At 38.1% G+C, this 19,039-nt stretch overlaps 1 protein-coding gene across 1 annotated transcript in view; it reads right to left on the reverse strand.

Annotated features, from left to right (window-relative positions):
* Positions 1–19,039, reverse strand: part of FBXO38 (F-box protein 38) — a 47,738-nt gene that overhangs the window by 25,982 nt on the left and 2,717 nt on the right. Inside the window, 8 exon segments of the mRNA XM_040630435.1 lie at positions 419–589; positions 3,758–3,888; positions 4,909–5,002; positions 7,455–7,592; positions 8,896–9,033; positions 11,699–11,864; positions 12,072–12,235; positions 15,226–15,359. Of these exon segments, the coding sequence (XP_040486369.1) occupies positions 419–589; positions 3,758–3,888; positions 4,909–5,002; positions 7,455–7,592; positions 8,896–9,033; positions 11,699–11,864; positions 12,072–12,235; positions 15,226–15,359 (1,136 nt within the window).

Raw genomic sequence — 19,039 nt, forward strand, 5'->3', positions numbered from 1 at the left:
ATGCTAAATATGTCACCTAATTAAAGGTTTTTTTTTTTTTTTTAAATACATACCCACTCTGTCCTTTCAGATGATGTGCCATTTGAAGGTAATTCAGAGAAAACAAATATAATATCCTGGGCAACAATTCCTAACCTTAATTTTATGTGCCTGGCTCAAAGAAATATATATAAAAATCAGGGCAGTTGAATCCATAACCTAGACAGTGCCAATTTCTAGGCAGAGAATTTCAGGAGTTCAAAGAGGTACTGACAGAATACTTCCAACCGGGTTATCAAAGGTTCCCAGCACTTATATGAACAATCATATAAAATATCTACATTTTACATTAGGAATACAATTCATATCACACACAGAAAACAAAAATATATATTCTTTTGACAGCAGACAGACATAGCCATAGTTAAGCCTACAGTACCTGAGATCCAATTGTATGGGTTATGGAGATGGGGGCAATTATAAATTGCCAGATATTTGATACAGGAAAAAACTTCATTGACTGCCTTCATCCCTATATCGGTGATGATACCAGGATTTTCAACCACATCAGCCAAACCATACTTTACCAGATCTGCATTCGCCATTCTGCCTAGAAAAAGAAGTCAGTTAAAAAAAAAGGATTCTTAAATGTCATGGAATGTTGCCGATTCTTTATCTTAACATCCAATATATCACTCTCTATGATTGTTCTGTGTCATCGACCCATCATGAGGTTCAAGTCTGACTACAATTTTAGGTCAGGTATTCTGTGCAAATACCACTTATCTTGCAAAATAAAAACTTATATTAAAAGTCAAGGGATAGCTAACAGAAACAAATTATTTTCAACTGTTTAGAAAAGGAAAAAAGGAAACAAAAATTCTTAAAGCAAAACTGAGGGATATATCTGTATTGGTTCACACTTACGGTGAAGTTTTAGCTTTAGCTTTAAAAAAAAAAAGATCTTAAATATGTAATTCTCTTTCACAGTATCAGGATCATGTTTTTGGAGTCGGGTGGGGCCATGCGTAGGAAAGAGTAAACTGGGAATTCAGGGTCATTCTTAGAGCCCATGGTATTGGTTAGTAAAGATGTGCCTATCCCCCCAAAATGTACTTCTAACTCAAATACACCCACTCCCTCTGCCAATAGGCTTTAGCGCCCCCCATCTTGTAGGCACGCACGGGGATGGGGGAATGGGGGTGGGTTTCAGTAAAAGACGATCCTCCGTTCTAGACTGTGGCACTGGAACTCACACCTCATTCCCTGCCTCCTGTCCTCATTTTTCCCAGCTTCCTGCCCTTACTCTGCAGGATGGTCCACTTGACTACAAGCAATCTGAAGGAAAAGGGACTGAGTCTAGTTAGTTGACAATCACATTTTCAATGACCAGCAGAGTGCTGGGGAGACAGAAATTCAATACACGTCTCTCACAGTCCTTACTACCACCTGCCACCAGGTACAAAGAAAACACCTTCACTCCTTTGAGGCCACCACCTGCTTCCAGCTCTTGGGGTCTCCTGATTGTCACGCTCCCTCAAGAACTCTGATGACATCACCCAGAACTCATTTTTGTTTCTTTTTTCTTTAGCCCATAGGTGGGCTAAAAGTAAAAGCTACCATTTAGTAAATGCTTTCTAAGGGTCAGAGATTGTAATGATAAAACTGTTTTTATTACTGACTCCTCCAAACCATCCACGGAAAAAATTGCAAGTGGTCTTATCTCCACTTAACGTTAAAACAGAAAACACGGACTTAAGAAGTAACTTGTCCAAGGTTCCAACATTTGTAAGAGGCAGGTCTCAATTCCATCTCTCTCCCTCTCTCCAAAGCCCTAGCACTAAAGATAACACTGCTCTGATTTTTAATGAGTTTCACATCCCTATCACCTTTGAATAAAACTCTGCTATCATAAATCTATGAAAGCAAAAAACTCCTAGAGTATTCATCTTTGGAACACCTTTCTTCTACTCTTAACACACAGCATCTGCTTTTCAGCATATCCATTTCCCCAATCTGGCACTGTCATTTTTACCATAAATATATGAGGCACAAAGGTGATGTTTCTACTTATATTTCGCCAAGTCTTTGTAACAAAACAGTGATACAAGTTTTACTGGAGGTGATGCCACCCCCACCCTCCTGGAGAGGTGCTTCAAAATCTAAATTACTGAGAAGAGTGAGATTAAGTGACGAAGTATGAGCAGGGACCACGCGTTCCTTCCTGGACGCTCTGTTAGAGGCACCTGGCACCTACAGTGATACAGACAATCCTGGGCTGTCTTTGGAGGACCAGAGGCAAATGCATATATGGAAAAATGGATGAACTGCAGCAAATATGAAAACAAGAATTGCTTATGAAAACGTCAAGACAAAGAGATTTCAATATGAAAGACACTATGAAACATGTTGAAAAGCATAAGGTAGCAGTAGTCAAAAGGTAAAGTGTTTTTCTATTGAAAGTTTCCGGGAAAGAGATGTTATAGGGAAATAGCTGGTTATAAAGATAACTCTCAAAAGACAATCTTTCAGTGGGCCTAAATGTAGCCATCTTGAAAATACAAAATTTGTCAAGTTTTGAGCTTTAGGGAAGAGGAAAAAATAAAATTATAGGAAGAACACAAATTACCAAGCTAAAAATTTTGCGGGGTTACACATAAGCTGCTGTAGAAACAACACAGAGAATGTAAGCAACCTCATTCAAAACGAGAAAAGCCTGGTATCAAATACATTAATTTTATATGAAATGACTATACTAGCTCAGCATTTTAAAGCTATGTTGGTGAAAAGCTGATCTTTTACAAAGTTATACAGATTAAAAATAATTCCCATTAAATTGGCAAGAAGATGATTTGATTTCTTAATCCTTCGCATGTAATAATGAGCACTGCAACAAAGAAAAGGTAAACAAAACAATAGTGAGACATTTATCAAAAATGAAAAAGGACAACAGTCACGTTGTTTGACCTAGAGTGTCCTGACCAGAGGAATTAAGCCTTTTGTTCTTCTACAGTGCAAACTAGATCTAAGAAAAAAATGCCATCTGGTATGACAGTGAGTTTAAGAAAGACTTGTTAGAAATTACACGGGGAAGAAACAATTCTTGCAAAAATAAAAACATGCTGACGGTGGAAATGCTCTTGCATGTCTGATTAATGTCACGTGGGAAAAAAGCTTGAATAATGAATTGACATGCATTCAAACCCAAAGGAATGAGTTCCCAATTGTAAATACATTCCAGAAAATGCTGTCAACAAGCCTTCCAACAGCAATCATCATCAAATGAATACTGACCATTATGTGCTCACACTATCTGGGAAATCCAGAACCCCCAGCGGGCTTATTATGGAAATGAAGAGCATGGACAGGGAATGGGACCTCATCTGAGAGGACCATCAAAAGCTTCAAGAAGTGTGGCAGATCAAATTCAACAAATGGAACCAAGGATGACATTCTGTGAAAAAAATGAAGCAGAATGGGAAAGAAACTTGGGCAGTAAAATGGAGACAATATCAAATGTAGGTAAGGATTTTTTTTTTTTGTATACTGTTAATCATCATATTTTCTATAATATGCTAAGTCAGAGGCAATATGGGGAAAAAAAATCACTGACACTTCAAGTTTAAATTAAAAGTTCCTTTTTCAAAAAGGCAGAGCCCCTAAGATTTTAAGCTGTCTTATATTCAAGAAAATATGGCACATCTCAATTCAAGTTTCAGTTTGTCAAGTAAGTTCCCTACAGCAATTCTAGGGAATAAAATGGTTGATTAAGTCTTACTCTGCAGCAAAAACTCATCTACATATCCCAGATGAAGTGTTTCAAACTGGGGGAACTCCAGCTCTGCCATCTTTAGGGCAGAAAAGACGCCATCTTTGGTTAGGGAAGGCTGGATCCGAACTTCATGTAACCTGTGGAAAAAAAGATAAATATCAGAGTAAAATAAAAACCATCAGAATCAAAGGTTCTTCCTAGCATAACAGTCTGAAGGAAGTTCATCTTACTTAAATGTCATATGCAAACAACTCTCCTCTCCTCTACTAAAAAACACCAGAGAGGTTTCCTTTAAAGGAGCATTTAGAAAAGTACGGGCACGTCTTAGGTGGTACGCTGAAGTTACATTAACAAAGAGCTTTACAGTAAGAATTGTATATCCTTTCTAATGCTTGCTTAAACCTGATTAAGTGAAAGTCAGAATCTGCATCTGGTGCTGATTATTCAACAACTTTTTTTATGTTAGCTGTTAAAAGTGCCATTTTAACGAAGATTACAGTTCTATATTGGGTAATAATATATATTTACTTAAACTTAGAAACAGTTTTATTTATATTCTTAATATTCTTTTGATGGAAATCAAGAGTTTTGTTTTTAAATTGAAAAAAATACGGTTAAGTCAATTTAAATACAATATAAAAGTACAGGTAGACTTTTGATCTGTAGGAAATAGTAAATGTGGCATAAACTGATACAAACAAACAAGAATTATTTTTAATCTGTATATATAAAGGTGTTACAAGGTCAGGACTCTTAAAAAGCGGACTTAAAATACTGATTTCTGAAGAGCAAATAGTGTCACCAACTAACTAAAATAATTCCAAAAATCAGAGAAGGTTGAAAGAATGGTTCCCAAGAGAGCTGCAGACACCAGGGCATCAGTGCTGACTTCTGTCGGCCTTCCAGAATGTCGACTGCTTTTCCCTGCTGAGACCACACCCTTGCAGAGCTTGCTGGGTCTGGAGGGCGGTTCAGCTGGTCATCAGTTATAACGTAAGACTACCACTACTAAGTGCTGCCCTAACGCTATTTAAACAGCTCCTTTATATTTTACATCTGGGCGAGGCATAATCCAACTTCGTATACACATTCCCCCAATTTTTGTAAAACAGGGAAAAATGTAACTCTACAAAAGACAACATGAAGAGGAAACATACCTACGAGCAGCAGTGATAATGAGGTAACCAAGATCTACTTCAAGAGCGTTTTTGCACGCTCCCAAAACAATAGTGTGCAAATTTCTAAAACCACCTAGTTAAGGGAGAAAAGCAACAAAAACAGTAAGTATTTCCTCTGACCACAGCACTTTCAGTAAGCTATTTATATGTATTTTAGATGACAATTATCTGGTTAAAAGTAAATCTATGTTTGTTTTTCCATTCAAATTACTATCTCAAGATGAATTATGTCTACTAGTCATCTCCTAAAAAGGGAGGAAAACAGGTACTTTCATTCTGAAGAGGCATTCTGATCGTGCCAGAAAATTACTCCAAATGATTGAGACTTTTAATAAAGAAAAGATTTTCAGAAAGCTAGAAATTCATGAGGGAACTGTAAAGAAGGGATCCTGACATTTTCTAGCCAAGGTTTGAACCTCCAACATATCATATGGGACAAGACCACCACTCCTTGAACTTCAACTGTTTTTTTCTGCTTGTTTGTTTTTGAAATTTGCTCTGTAAACAAATACAGGGCAAGAACAGTATGCAAATTTTTCATGTTTTAAGACTGACTTTAAACTTCTATGAATAGAATCACACAGTATGTCCTTTGGTGTCTGGCTTCTTCCGCTACAATTTTTGTTGAGGAGACTCATCCAGATTGTTGTGTACAGCGGTAGCTTACTCATTCGTATTGCTGTGTAATATGCCCTTGCACAAATATGTCACATTTGAATCATTCATGCTGTTGCTGATAGGCATTGGGGTTGTTTCCATTTGGAGACTAATATGAACAGTGCTACTACGACCAATTTGAGGCACTGTCTCCTGGTGAGGATATGTACGCATTTCTGTTGGGCGTAAAGCCAGGAAGGCCACCGTTGATATGCATGTAGTCAACTTTAGTAGATACGACCAAACAATAGTTCAAGGGATTATATCAGTTTATACTCACCCCCAGCAGTGTATGGAAGCCCTTGCTCTACATCCTGGCCAACACTCTTGCCTCTTTTCTATCAGTCATGCTTTGGCCTAGTCACTTCAGTGCTTGTGTACTATGCTGTGGTTTTATTTTGCATTCCCCGAATGATTAATGACGCTTATCATTTTTTCATGTTTATGGGCCATTTGGTTATCCCCTTTTGTGAAGTCTTTTCTATTCAGGTTGTATCCCTGTTTTTCCTATTGGGTTGTCTGCCTTTTTTTCATTAATTTTAGAAGTACTTCATATCCTCTAGATACAAGTCCTTCATCTAATACCCATACTGCAAATAGATTCTCCCACTCTGAAGCTTGGCTTTTCACTCATAACCATGCCTTTTGATGAATGGGAAAAAAAATTTAATATAGTACAGTTTATCTATTTTTTCCTTATGGTAAATGCTTTTTGATATTCTGTTTAATAAATCTTTGCCTACCCAAGATCAAAAAGTCATTCTCCTACTTTTTTTTTTTTTTAAACGAATGTTTTGTTTTTCACATTTGGATCTATGATTCATCTGGAATTAACTTTTGTGGAGGTACAATGACTCCTTAAGTAAAATGTAAGGCAGAGTCATTCTGAAACACTTATTAGGGGAGAAAAGTCTGTTTTTCTTTCAGGACATTTATGCAAACTCTTTGCTTTTGGCATCTCTCTCTAGGTCTTCTCTCTAATGAGTGGTTCCACTGTAGTCTTCTTATCCCTTCTCTTTCTCCTTTTAGCTACAGCCATGCAATAAAAACACTGCTGTTGATAATGAGGGAGCCTGCTCCATCCCCTTCACACAATGTAATGAAGTGTACTTCCACCAGACTTGACTGAAAAAGACCTCAAATTGTAGTGCTTACTCACATTTTAATAGTATTAATAATGACATCAATTTGTACCAACAGTACTTAATGATATTCCATTTGTATTCTGAATATACAAAGTTAGATTTTTGTTCTCATCTGTTAATTATCTACCTAGCTAAATTTTGTAGTATTTGTGTTGCAATGAGGGGATGTTTAACATGGCGCACATTCTGTTATATTATCATTATTTAAAATATAATTAAAGGACCTAGGGAGTAAAATATATTTTCCTTGTAAAAGCCATCATCTAGATGGAGCTAATATCCAAGTGATAAACATGAAAGAATTTGATATACCTTAAAGTATTAGACAAATATTAGACATTATCATTACTAATGCCTGAGTTCTTTTATAGGTCTAAGATGTCCAAGTCAAAAAACATCTCTTTCACCAACAGACACTAGAAATCCCTGTTAATATTTCTCAGAAAAATTCCAAATATAAGAGCTGTATGATTAACTAAGTAATAAGGATTAAGTGCTTTAACACTCAACTATTTATTTTGAGAGGGTTTAGCACTGTATAAAAAGAAAACGAATACTAGCTCATGCTCACGGTTACTTATTCTCCATCGAATGCACCAGACAGAAAGGCAATTACTAACAAGCATTTTCTTTTAAAAAGACTCACAAAAGAGGCTAAATGAAAGCGTAATAATTTTTTAAACTGGTTTAAAAAGTATTCAGTAACTAAAGAAAAATGAATACCTGATCTCCAACTGTCTTCAACTACGTGTTGGATAAGACCTCCAAGGAAAGGAACTCGAACCATTTCCAAATGTTCCAAGTTTCGGGCAGACGCTAAGCCTGTTACTAAAGGGACATACTTCAAGGAGTTTGTGGGCCCTAAGGGGGTAAAAAATACTTCAATGGAACAATGTAAATTGACTTAAAGATGAATTTTCAAACTGGCAGCTGAAATAAATTAACTTATAAATTCCATGTGTGAAACTGACAGCCAAGTAGTTAACTCTCTATAATTTATACCTATTAGAAATGAAAGTATTAGCCTGTTAACCATGTATTTATTCAGCATAAGGATTTTTCAGTAACACTGGAGGAATACTTTGTATTTTTTGTAAATCCCCCAGCGTTTCAATAGTTTGGAGCTCAAAACAACTAAGGGGAGAAAGCCAAGTGGAAGATGTGATCCTTCACTCAAGTAAATAGCTGGATCATAAATACCTCTCTCTGTGACCAGGGTTGTATGAGGTGTTACGGAAGATCACAAGACATAGTCCTATCTATCACAGAGCTTGCAAAAGACATGGAGATGAAACTAACTGAATAATTCTAAGAATATAAAGGCATGACATATCAACTATAAAAACAGGATCTGCTGTACTACATAAAAAAGAAAAGAGTAAAAGAGAAGAGGAAGGAAGTGTATATCTCAGGACAAGGGAACAATAACATAGTAATGACAGACACTGAGGTCAAGGCTGGTAGGGCTGCAGAGGGGAAGGTGAATAGGCAAGCCTGACAATAAAAGAAGGTATATCTTGGTAAAGAATCAGAAATAAAGATAATCAAGAGGGGTCCCAGTTATTAAGAACTTTAAAGCAGAATAGTTCCCACTTGACAATCTCAGGCAACAGAGACACTGAAGGTTTCTGAACAGAAAAGCAGTACCATAAAAGCAGTGCTTTCTGCTTTACGAGATTATGTAGCATGATGTAATCAGAAATCAGAGATCTATTATAACCATCCTACAGAAAGTAAGAAGTGAGGGGCGCCTGGGTGGCTCAGTCAGTTCAACGTCTGCCTTCAGCTCCGGTCATGATCTCAGGGTCCTGGGATTGAGCCCTACATCGGGCTCCCTGCTCAGTGGGGAGCTTGCTTCTCCCTCTCCCGCTCCCCTTGCCTGTGCTCTCTCTGTCAAATATATAAAAAAAATCTTTTAAAAAATTTGAAAAAGAAAGTAAAAAGTGCCTGTAAAAAATATGTAGAGACACTGTGATGCTCCTCCCACCCGCTAAGGGTGAAACACGAATCACATGTCTACTGACTTTAAAACAAAAAGTACATTTATTTTCACAAGATGACTGAATTACCAAACATAAATAATAACAACATAATGTAATTCCATTTACAAGTGTAGCTATGGAGATTGCTTTAGGATATTACCGCACCATAACTGTGCCATTACCTGCACAATTCCTCATGACGAAAGTTCGTAAGCTGATGCAAAGAAAGTCTTTGAACGGCTGTGGTTTAGTGAGTCTTACCCACTTCATATAAAGGTGCCTTAGCATCGGGATACAAGGAATTTCAGGAACATTCACCCCTAAAAACATATCCAAAAAACAAAAATCACGGAAAAACTCTGTATTCTGCATAAAAGTGCAACAGTCTACTTTTCAAGTAGACTTTCTACTTTCATGGATATTTTCACCAGAGTGAATTACCTAATTAAAGTCCATCAAGTGTGGCTTATTTAAAATAGGCCTGTAACGAATACTTTAAGCAAACCATGAACACTCTACTTTGTTATTTCTTTAGAAAAGGCATATGGAGATGGTATTTTAAAAGTATTCCCACATTTCATACACATGAATCTTTCTCATAACTCTACAACTCTTCCAGGATACATATATACACGCAGGAGATGTAAAACGAAAACAAGTTACTGAAAACAAAATTACTATTTGACTACCCATGCCCACTGTTCCACCACTGAGAAAACTAAAAGACAGGAAGGCTAGCTGGCTTCAAATATCATAATATCCAGAGACAGAGATTAAAGCTGTTTCTACAAACGAATGAACCTTAAGGATTTGTAAATGTGCGGGAGAAGCCAGTCAGCATGACTCTGAAAAAGTGAGAAACCCATCAGTCATTTATTTTAATATTTCAAACTGATAAAGGTATTTTATCTTTCAGATCCGTAAGTGACTTAACACTAGGAATCATACCTGCAGAGGACCCTGTCTGGGAGAAAGGGGATGTAAAGTGGAAGGAAAAGCCAAGAGACACAGAAGAAGAAAAAAGATCGGTAACTTGTTAAGTTCTAAAGGGAAGAAAGCAGATCAAGGAACTTGGCCAACAGTTAAAACACCACAGCCTCACGAAAAGCCAAGGAAGTGCCACAAATCTCTGAGAGAAAGCCCAAGGACCCAGTGTGATGGCATTTAACAAGCAGCAGCTGGCAAAACCAGATTAACGCAACTTCAAATTGAAGTGGGTAGAAGCCCTGCAAGCAAGGGCAACTAGAGAAAGCAAAAGTAGTAGAGTACCTGAATGACTGGTTCTTTAGGAGCTAAGTTCTGCAGGATGTTCCTACTCTAAGGATTACTCCTTAACCTGCCGCTTCCCAAAAAACAGTTACCTTTAGCCTTGAACTACACATATACTCTGTATGGCAACAGATGGGAAATAAAATCGAGATGGAACCAAAGGAAGAAAGGCAGAGGCAATGAGGTAGTAGACTAAGACTCAAGATGCAGAACTCACAAATGTACACTTAGCATCCACAATGGTGGTAATTCTGACTAGCAAACTCAGAGTAGCAAGAGAGACCGATCCACCAGACAACACAGCTTTAGCCCATGCTCGAACCACATTTTGCCTCACATCCATTCTATAAACAAAGCACGTGCACTAATTTGCTACCCACACTTTTAACACCATCAGAGTGTTAAACTGTTGAATTAATCCAATGAATGAATGCATTTCAACAAAAGTTACCAACTACTTATATCTACAATGAACAAAGACAGGAATCACGGGAAATATAAAGGTATAAAAACACTCTGACTTTACAGAGCTTACATTATAAACTTCAGATATTACAGTATTTTTATTAACTAAAAATCCAGTCTCAAACTAGATATCCAAACACCTAATCACAATCATTCCTTGACTGTGTTAACTAAAAGGGGCCTAGAGAGCATTCCCCTTCTGCCATAATTGTACACATAAGCCCTAGTTAAGACCCACTCCTTACCATCCCTGCTGCACTTCCTGGACCACCTGACTCAGTTTCAGAAATTTCTAGTTCTTAAGACCATCACCAATGCCCAGAATAATGCTTAGAACAGAGCAGATACTCAACGGGTATATTTTAAATAAAAGAGTTAATAAATAAGTATTAAAAGTCAGTAACAGGAGTCCTCCCGAAACCCTTTCAATAATGTAAGCCAGAGGCGGCAAATGAAATTTGAGAAAATATCTGCCCTTATTATTTACTTAGATAGAAATTATTGGGACATAGACTATTTGGAGGGAGAATGTACACTATAATCACTGCAAATAAGGTGCTTTGGAAAAAGAGCACCCCATTTCCCATTTCTCAGAGAAAAAGAAAAGTAGCAGACTTTTTTCACTGGCTCCGGGTTGAACATAGGGGCATGTTCTGCTTGGAGAAGATACAAGTAAACTAAGAGCTATTTGGCTTTTTTATTCCTCAATGTTCTAGAGCTGAGCTGTGTAATAAAGTAGCCACTACTGCACGTGGCTGTTTGATAATGAATATAAGATAAAAATTCAGTTCCTCTGTTTCACTAGCCACAGAGGGAACCATATAGGAGAGGACAAACCCATGACATTTCCACCACCACAGAAAATTGCATTGGAGACCTCTCCTCTGAAGAGTCGAACTAGGACCAAAAGGGCAGAGAACAAGGGCAGGATTCTGGCTCACTGAAACGAAACGAAACGAAACGAAACGAAACAAAAAACACCCACAACCTAACAACTTTCAAAACTACTCAAATGGTCTTCAAAAAGGGAACAGACTGGTTGTGAAGCAGTATTTCTCTAGCCCTCCAGCCCCCATCTAGGACTCCTTAATGGGAAATCTAAATTTGTATACACGTCTCACAAGCATTTCTTTGGCCATCATCAATCAACAAAGCTATTTCTAAAATTCTCATTATTCCTTCCTTTTCAGTGAATATTCAGTTATACGATATTTCGAGGAGTCACAGGTGACCCAAGAAACATGTACTTACCAACTAAATGTAAAGTCTGAATTTTGGCTCCTATAGGAATTTTCAGTTTATTTTCAGGAGGAATTGGAAATGCTCCATTACGATTACGAAATTTCCCCAAAATATGAACATGCGGCATATACGTCCAAATAGATTCTACCAATTCCAAATGAGAAGTTTCCACACCCTAGAAAATAATGCCAAACAAGCATAAGAAAGGCTATTAATTTAGCATCCAAAGCTTCTATTTTTGTATCATAAGATGCTAAGTATGCTAATGGAACTTAAAAGTTCGTTATGGATGAAATCTGCATGTGAGTGAGCATATTCGTTCATTCTTTGATTTATTATTCATCAATCAGTCGATATCAAATGTTCAACCAGGTACACTCACCACTAAGTTTGGGCATGCCTGTAAAGCTTCCAGAACGCCTGGAATGCTAAAAGCCTCATGGCCCCGTACCCTTCGCCTCTCAAGGTATCTAGGGTGAAGGCCATAAAGCTGTTCGACGTCTGGCATCTTCTTCAATAGTGTTAGAAAACTGGAATCTGTGAAGCCTGAGAAATTCAGAAGCATTTAGAGGCAAGTTCATCTTCGTGTTCATGAACATTTATTAGGCACCTGTCATTTTTATCAAAAGTTAACGACAACAAAAAGTTTCCTTTTTAAAATTTCGTAAGACTAATACTATGGCTGAACAAATGGTTAAACAGAAAATACATTCCTTTAGTAACAGAGGAAATGTTTCAGAAACCCCACTTATCCTGAATTAATATTTTACAGAGCTGAGGCTTTTAATTTATCATTGCCTTTTTGTTGCTGCTGCTTTTAAGGCAAAGAAATCTTTGACTAGCAACATCACACATTTAACTCGGATAACTTGCACCTATTACTGGATTGGTGGGTGAGGAAGGACCACCTTCCTGATCAGCACCACCCTCCTCCCCCACCCAAGGTGCTCTCTGGTCCAGAGAACCTCAAGGGCTCTGCAGAGCACACGAGTAAAAAAGGAGGAAGATCTGATCCTCACCTCTAGGAAGCTCACAGTTCTAACCTTAATCCCTCTCAAACTAGGTTCTCTTGGTCTATCCATTTCCTAATAATTACTCAATCTTGTGTTTAACTACCACTCCCTGGACATTTCAGAGAGTTCGTACTTCTGCAAAAGACAGACCAGGTTAGCTAAGAGAACATAAGTGAACCAAACTGAAAGGATGCTGAGCTGACAGAAAGCTATGTATCTGGGATGCGGACTGTGTTCCATCCACCAGATGGGAACAGAGAGGCAGGTTACTTTCACAGCAAGGGTTTTGGTGAGGTAAGCAGGGAGACAAGTTTCATACAGTTGATATTATCTGGGGTGTTTTGTCTTTAATGGAGGCTGTCAGAAATTCAATTGTCTGTTCACTAATGACGAACAAAAATATTAACTCCCAAATCACTAAGTCTTACATACTAAAGTTTTCAAAAGTTGTTCTATTTGCATAGGGCTGGTCCAGATGACTGTTAACTTTAGAATCACAAAACTGAAAATTAAGAAGAGACCTCAAAGATTACTTGGTCTGATTATACTAATAGTTCTTATTCTCATCGTGTAGAGTAACCTTCACTAACTGACCCACTCAACGTGTTAACAATTCTATGTTTTCTCACCTACTCTCCCAACCCAATGAAAAAGGTAATCACCCCACTTATGAAGGTAAAAACTGAACTTGAAAGAATTTAAAAGCTACTGTGTGGGACAGCCAGAGTTCAAAACCACGTCTGACCACTGCCAATGTCCATCCTCTTTTGTCATACACTACCCATTGCCTCTCATCAAAAAATGGGTATAGTTCCACCTTCTTTATTGAGATCGTGTGCGAACCCAAAGAGGTCACATACGTAAACCATAAAGTACTACATAAAAACCTTAGTTATCATTATTTTATAGAGAACCAGGGCTTAAACTCCAGGTTTAAACTATTGCCAGAGTGGCATTAGTAAGCAGGGTTAACGAGATCTTATTCTAGGCTAGAGCCTGCTTTGATCCTCTTTTATAACCATGCAGGGATGGGAAGCCTTGGGCTCGTAGGTATTTATCACAGTCTGAAAGAAGTCAGCAATGCGTGGACAGATTCCTCTCTCATTTGATATGGGGCAGAGATGTTAAGGCTAAGGCTGTATCACATGCGAGCTCTGCCATTCTACCTCTTTATACAGCGCACTAATCCCATCGCCAGAATTCCTGCTGGTCTAACCTCTGTTAAAGCAAATCTAATCTAAGGACTGATGGTCATTTTCACACTGCCCTCATTTTTTTTTTTCTTTCCTGCTGTAAATGATCACTCTCTGGAATAAAAGGAGCCCTTTTCCCTTAGGATCGTTTCTTTGAAGTTATTTGAAGACAACTGTGGTTTGCCTCCCACCAAGCTAAGTTCTAGCTTCAGGTCTTTGCAATGTCCTTCACAAAAAGATATATAAACTGATAACTAACTGGCCAATTGTTAAGAGTTACTAGTTGGGGGCACATGGGTGGCACAGAGGTTAAGCGTCTGCCTTCGGCTCAGGGCGTGATCCCGGCGTTCTGGGATCGAGCCCCACGTCAGGCTCCTCCGCTGTGAGCCTGCTTCTTCCTCTCCCACTCCCCCTGCTTGTGTTCCCTCTCTCGCTGGCTGTCTCTGTCTCTATCGAATAAATAAATAAAATCTTTAAAAAAAAAAGAAAAGAGTTACTAGTTGGCCGCTGACCCTTTCGAAAGGATAGAGCACCCCAAACTGTACTGCAGAGTCTATCCTGTTCCACTTCACTTCTGTCAAGGCTCCCCTACCCCACCTGCAACACATTTTCAAAATATCAGGATCTAGATAATGCTGATAAAATCTCATTAAACAAGACATTCAAAACTGCTACACAAGTCACTGAAAGTCACTAGTTAACAGATCGGTGTTAACTGAAAAGAAGCCTTGATTGGCCCTTCATTTCAATTCTTCCCTTTCAGGTGCTTTGCTGAACTAAAGGCATCAACCTTCTTTTCTGCTCTCTTTACATGAGGTCCATTTGTGTGGTTAGGCTACTAACTCTGAATTCCTCACCTACGAGACCAACGCCTTATTTGAGAATCTCTAAGACCTGCACAGCCCTTCCAAAAGTGCTAAAGAAACACGCAAGCTCCAGAAGTGCAATTTCTGTGGCCTGCCAGAGCAGCTTTACACAAATCGATGAGTATCTGTTAAACTGGAGGGCGCCTCTAAGAGGTACAGGGAAGCTATGAAAACCTGCGCCACAGAACGAAGGACACTTTGTCTAATACAACAGACATATGCTGAGTTCTCCACTGGTACATTTGTGGAACGGGCTGATGTAGTTCCTTAAGGAACAAAACCAGTAGAGCCTCAGGCAAAACATATTTTATCAAGTCGAAAGAACCCAAGTAATTTAGACAGACTTCTGCCTCCCCACCTCCAAGGTGACTTAGACTGCCTATCTTAAGCCAAGTAACGTTTGATGGGAATATAATGAGGTTCTGGTAGGACTGCAGGGTACCTTACAGGCTAGATCCACTTACCACTTGGCATGTATTCCCACCACCGCCCTGCACAGAGATCCACAACCCTCACCACTCTCAGATACAGGGTCACTGCTTCTTTTAGCTTCCTGGAGAGACATTCCATACACATGATATCCTGCAGAGGGAGGTACCTTTGTGAGAGAAAGAAACTCATATTTATCAAGCGGGTTAAGTACTTCCTCTCACCAACAGGTTACTTTTTGTCCTTCTTCCATTCTCTTACCCCTTGAATGAAATCAAGACCTTAGGAATATTCGCAGGGTTTTAAGATTAACACACACATAAAGCTTTTCACTAAAAACAGATGAGTCAGCAAATAGTCAAGCATCCGAATAAAGTACTGAGCTCCCTCCACAGGGTGTTTGCTAAAATCTGCCTTTCTCCTCTTAAGTTTTTACAAACAAAGAAAATCTCAAGAAAAAAAAAAAAAAGGAAGAAAAAAGATCTCAGTGAATTTCAAGGCCTGATGATAAGGGAACAAGAGGAAGAGAGAACTAATCAGTTTAAACATGGCCAATAGAATTTTATAGCTTTTACAGAAATCATTTCCTGTGGTAGCTAAAAAATTCCTCTCTGCTCCCTCAACACACCCAGAAACTCTCTTTTCTCCATCAACAAACACATATACTAAGATTATAGTATACAATTTTTTTCTAGATCTTTTTACCTTTTAGATCACACACAAGTATTGCACAACCATTAAGTGAGAACACCTCGTCTCAACTACAGTTTTCTCTTTTCCAACTCCCCGTTATCTCTTCCCTCCTGAAACTTTTCAACTAACCTGTACTTTTGTTGTTTCCAATAAAAGCAATATATACTTTGAAAGATCAGAAAATCTCATCTCTCTCTCTCTTCCTGAACACCCCTCCATACACAAATTAAAAAAAAAAAAAGGTAAAAACTACCTTTTACTGAGCTTGTATTGTATCACAGACACTGTACTGTAGTTACTATTTCACAACTTGACGAGGTAGGTGTTCTTTATTTGCCCTCCCCCAACCCTTTTTCTTTCTTTCTCTGCTAGGCTGTGTTCCCTACCCTTCCAGCTATCGTTTGATTTTGGCCAACACATACCATGGGCAAAGGCTTTCTGCTATTCCTAGTCTCCTGGCGAAAATCTTTAGCACTCCTTATTGGCTCCCTTAACCCTATCTAAGCCTCTCTAAATAGTCCCTTCATTAAATGATCTTCAAATTCCAGCCAAGTGTATGAACCTTGTTTCCTGCGAGAACCCTCAATGATGTAGCAGGTGCTATTTTACAAGTGGTGAAGTCAGCTCAAAAAAGTTAACCTGCAAAAAGTCAACAGCTAGGAAAGAGGAAGGAAGAGCAAGGATGTCAACACAGTTGGGTCTGACTCTAATTCTTAAAATTAAGCTAATTCTACAGGAAAAGTCCAAGTATGCCTGCTGAGCATTTCTCTGCTCCATTTTTTTCTACCTCTGGATGTTCTCGCTTCCCCTTCAAACTATTTAAAGAGAATAAAATCAAATGTAATTTTCTACCAAAAAAAAAGCATTATTGCTAACTTAATCTACAGTCTCCATAGCTCAGATATAACTAGGATACTTTTCAGGAATTATGACCATACATTTTATAAACAATGAAAAACAGTGAATGTTTTCTGAATCAACTTATACACTAAAGTATTTTTTCCTCAAATCACTGATTGTTATCCAAAGTATATGCCTGAGTAAATACTATACTCCCTTAAATACAAATAGATCAGTAATCACATGAAAATGATCTTACATCATAGCTGCCCTCCGAAAAAGAAATGTATTTTTTCTTCATAGATTCGTAATCGAAGACTTGGAGGCATTTCAAATACATCTTTAAAAAGATGTGACACTAGATTCCACTCCTTCCATTTGAATAGTCTGTCTGAACTGCAAAATGTTATCATATCCACTCTCAACTTAAAATATGGTCCGATTTGTTTATAATATGCCCTCCCATTATTCAACAAATACCTAACACACATCCCTAGAAACAATTTTACCTATGCTTTCTTCCAGGATTTTAACAGCTTTATTGTTTAATTCACTGATGCATTTAGAATTTGGTATCAGGTATGACAGATAAGAACGTGCTTTTATTACTTTCTCCAAATGATTTCTGGGTTATGACATCATCACTGAATAACCCACTCAGCTCTTCCTCACTAATGTGAATACCAAGTTTATCATAAACTAGATCCCCACATATATTTGAATTCCCAACTGGAGACTACATATGGAAATTGTCTGTTTTACCCAACTGTCTGCTTAACTTCTCCAGTACCAAATCTTCAGTTGTATAATTTGAGAATATATCTGAACATCTGGTAGGGTTAGACTCTTTTTCTGCCAAAAGAACTTCAGTATCATTTTGTTATGTTAAAAAAGTTCTGTTATTTTGGGTTTCCTATTCCCAGACAGAACTGAACTGTGACAGACCTACGCTGTGACACAACAACAAACTGTGGAAGTTAAAGACTAATCCATATTTATGTTAGAAAAGAAAAATAAAGTGCTCATGGTTCCCTAAAGTAGCTCTGCTGTCTCTATTTTCAAATTTCTTGGGACACCTGGGTGGCTCAGGTGGTTAAGTGTCTGCCTTTGGCTCAGGTCATGATCTCAGGGTCCTCGGATCAGGTCCCATGTCGGGCTCCCTGCTCAGTGGGGAGCCTGCTTCTCCCTCTCCCTCTGCCCCTCCCTGTGCTTGTAAGCGCTCTCTCTCTCTCAAATACAAAAATAAAATATTTAAAAATAAAATAAAATTTCTTTATCTGCAAATATTCAGTAATTTTTAAAAATTCAAAACACTTCTAAGAACTTCATAAATGAAAATTTTCCCTACGTAAATAAAATAGTAGAAAATCCAAATGCTTGGAAAAGTTCACTGCAACCAAATAAGGGAAAAAATGGAAACAATCCAGACGTCAGACTACAAGGGAAAAGTTAATTATTGTGTCATAGTCTAGTGAATAAAATGCTCATTATGAAGACCATGTAGCAATATGAAAAAAGGCCGAACAGGACCAGAATCACTAACGCTCAACAAGCATTTATGCTATGCAGTGTATTGAGTGCTTTAAAAGCATTATCTCACTGAATCCTTATAATAACATCTTTATCGCTCCCTGGTCTAAGGCAAGTAAATGAAAGACTCATGATTCAAACTCAGGTCTCCAACTCCAGAGACAACGTGTGTTAGGATAGTTTATTTGAATGGATAATGACTGAAAGAAGAAAGCAGGGGAAACTGGAAGTGGCAGGTTTTTGTTGTTTTTTTGTTTTGGTTTCTTTGTTGTTTAAAATGTAGTCTGGACAAAAATATACTTTAAAAAAAGATTCTGAAAAAGCTTTAACACAAAACAACTTTAATGTGTGCACTGCATATAGCAACGATGGGTATTATTTCACGAAACTTAGATTTCAATCACTTACATATATGTGCATATGAAGAAAATGTGTCTCACTGTGGGTTGTAGTCAAAAAAGTCAGAAACACTGCCTTAAGTTGTACACACATGGTACTGTAATAACAAAAGTCAACAAATCAGTCACCATGAATTTCGAGAAGGCTGAAATGTTAACGTAGTCTAGAGAATAGAAGTAGTATTCTCGATCTTCACTGTTTGAGCTGTCCTACACAGCAGCCACCAGACATACAGGCAAGTGTAACTGAGGAACTGGATTGATTTTTAATTTCATTTCATTTCAATTTAAATGCCACAGGTAACTAATGATTACCATACCAGACAGCGCAGCCCTAGAATCTGCTCCTACTTAGACGTTCGGCCGGGGGGGGGGGGGGGGGGGGGGG

Source organism: Ursus maritimus, unplaced genomic scaffold, assembly GCF_017311325.1.
Source record: "Ursus maritimus isolate PB19 unplaced genomic scaffold, ASM1731132v1 scaffold_15, whole genome shotgun sequence".
NCBI lineage: Eukaryota > Metazoa > Chordata > Mammalia > Carnivora > Ursidae > Ursus > Ursus maritimus.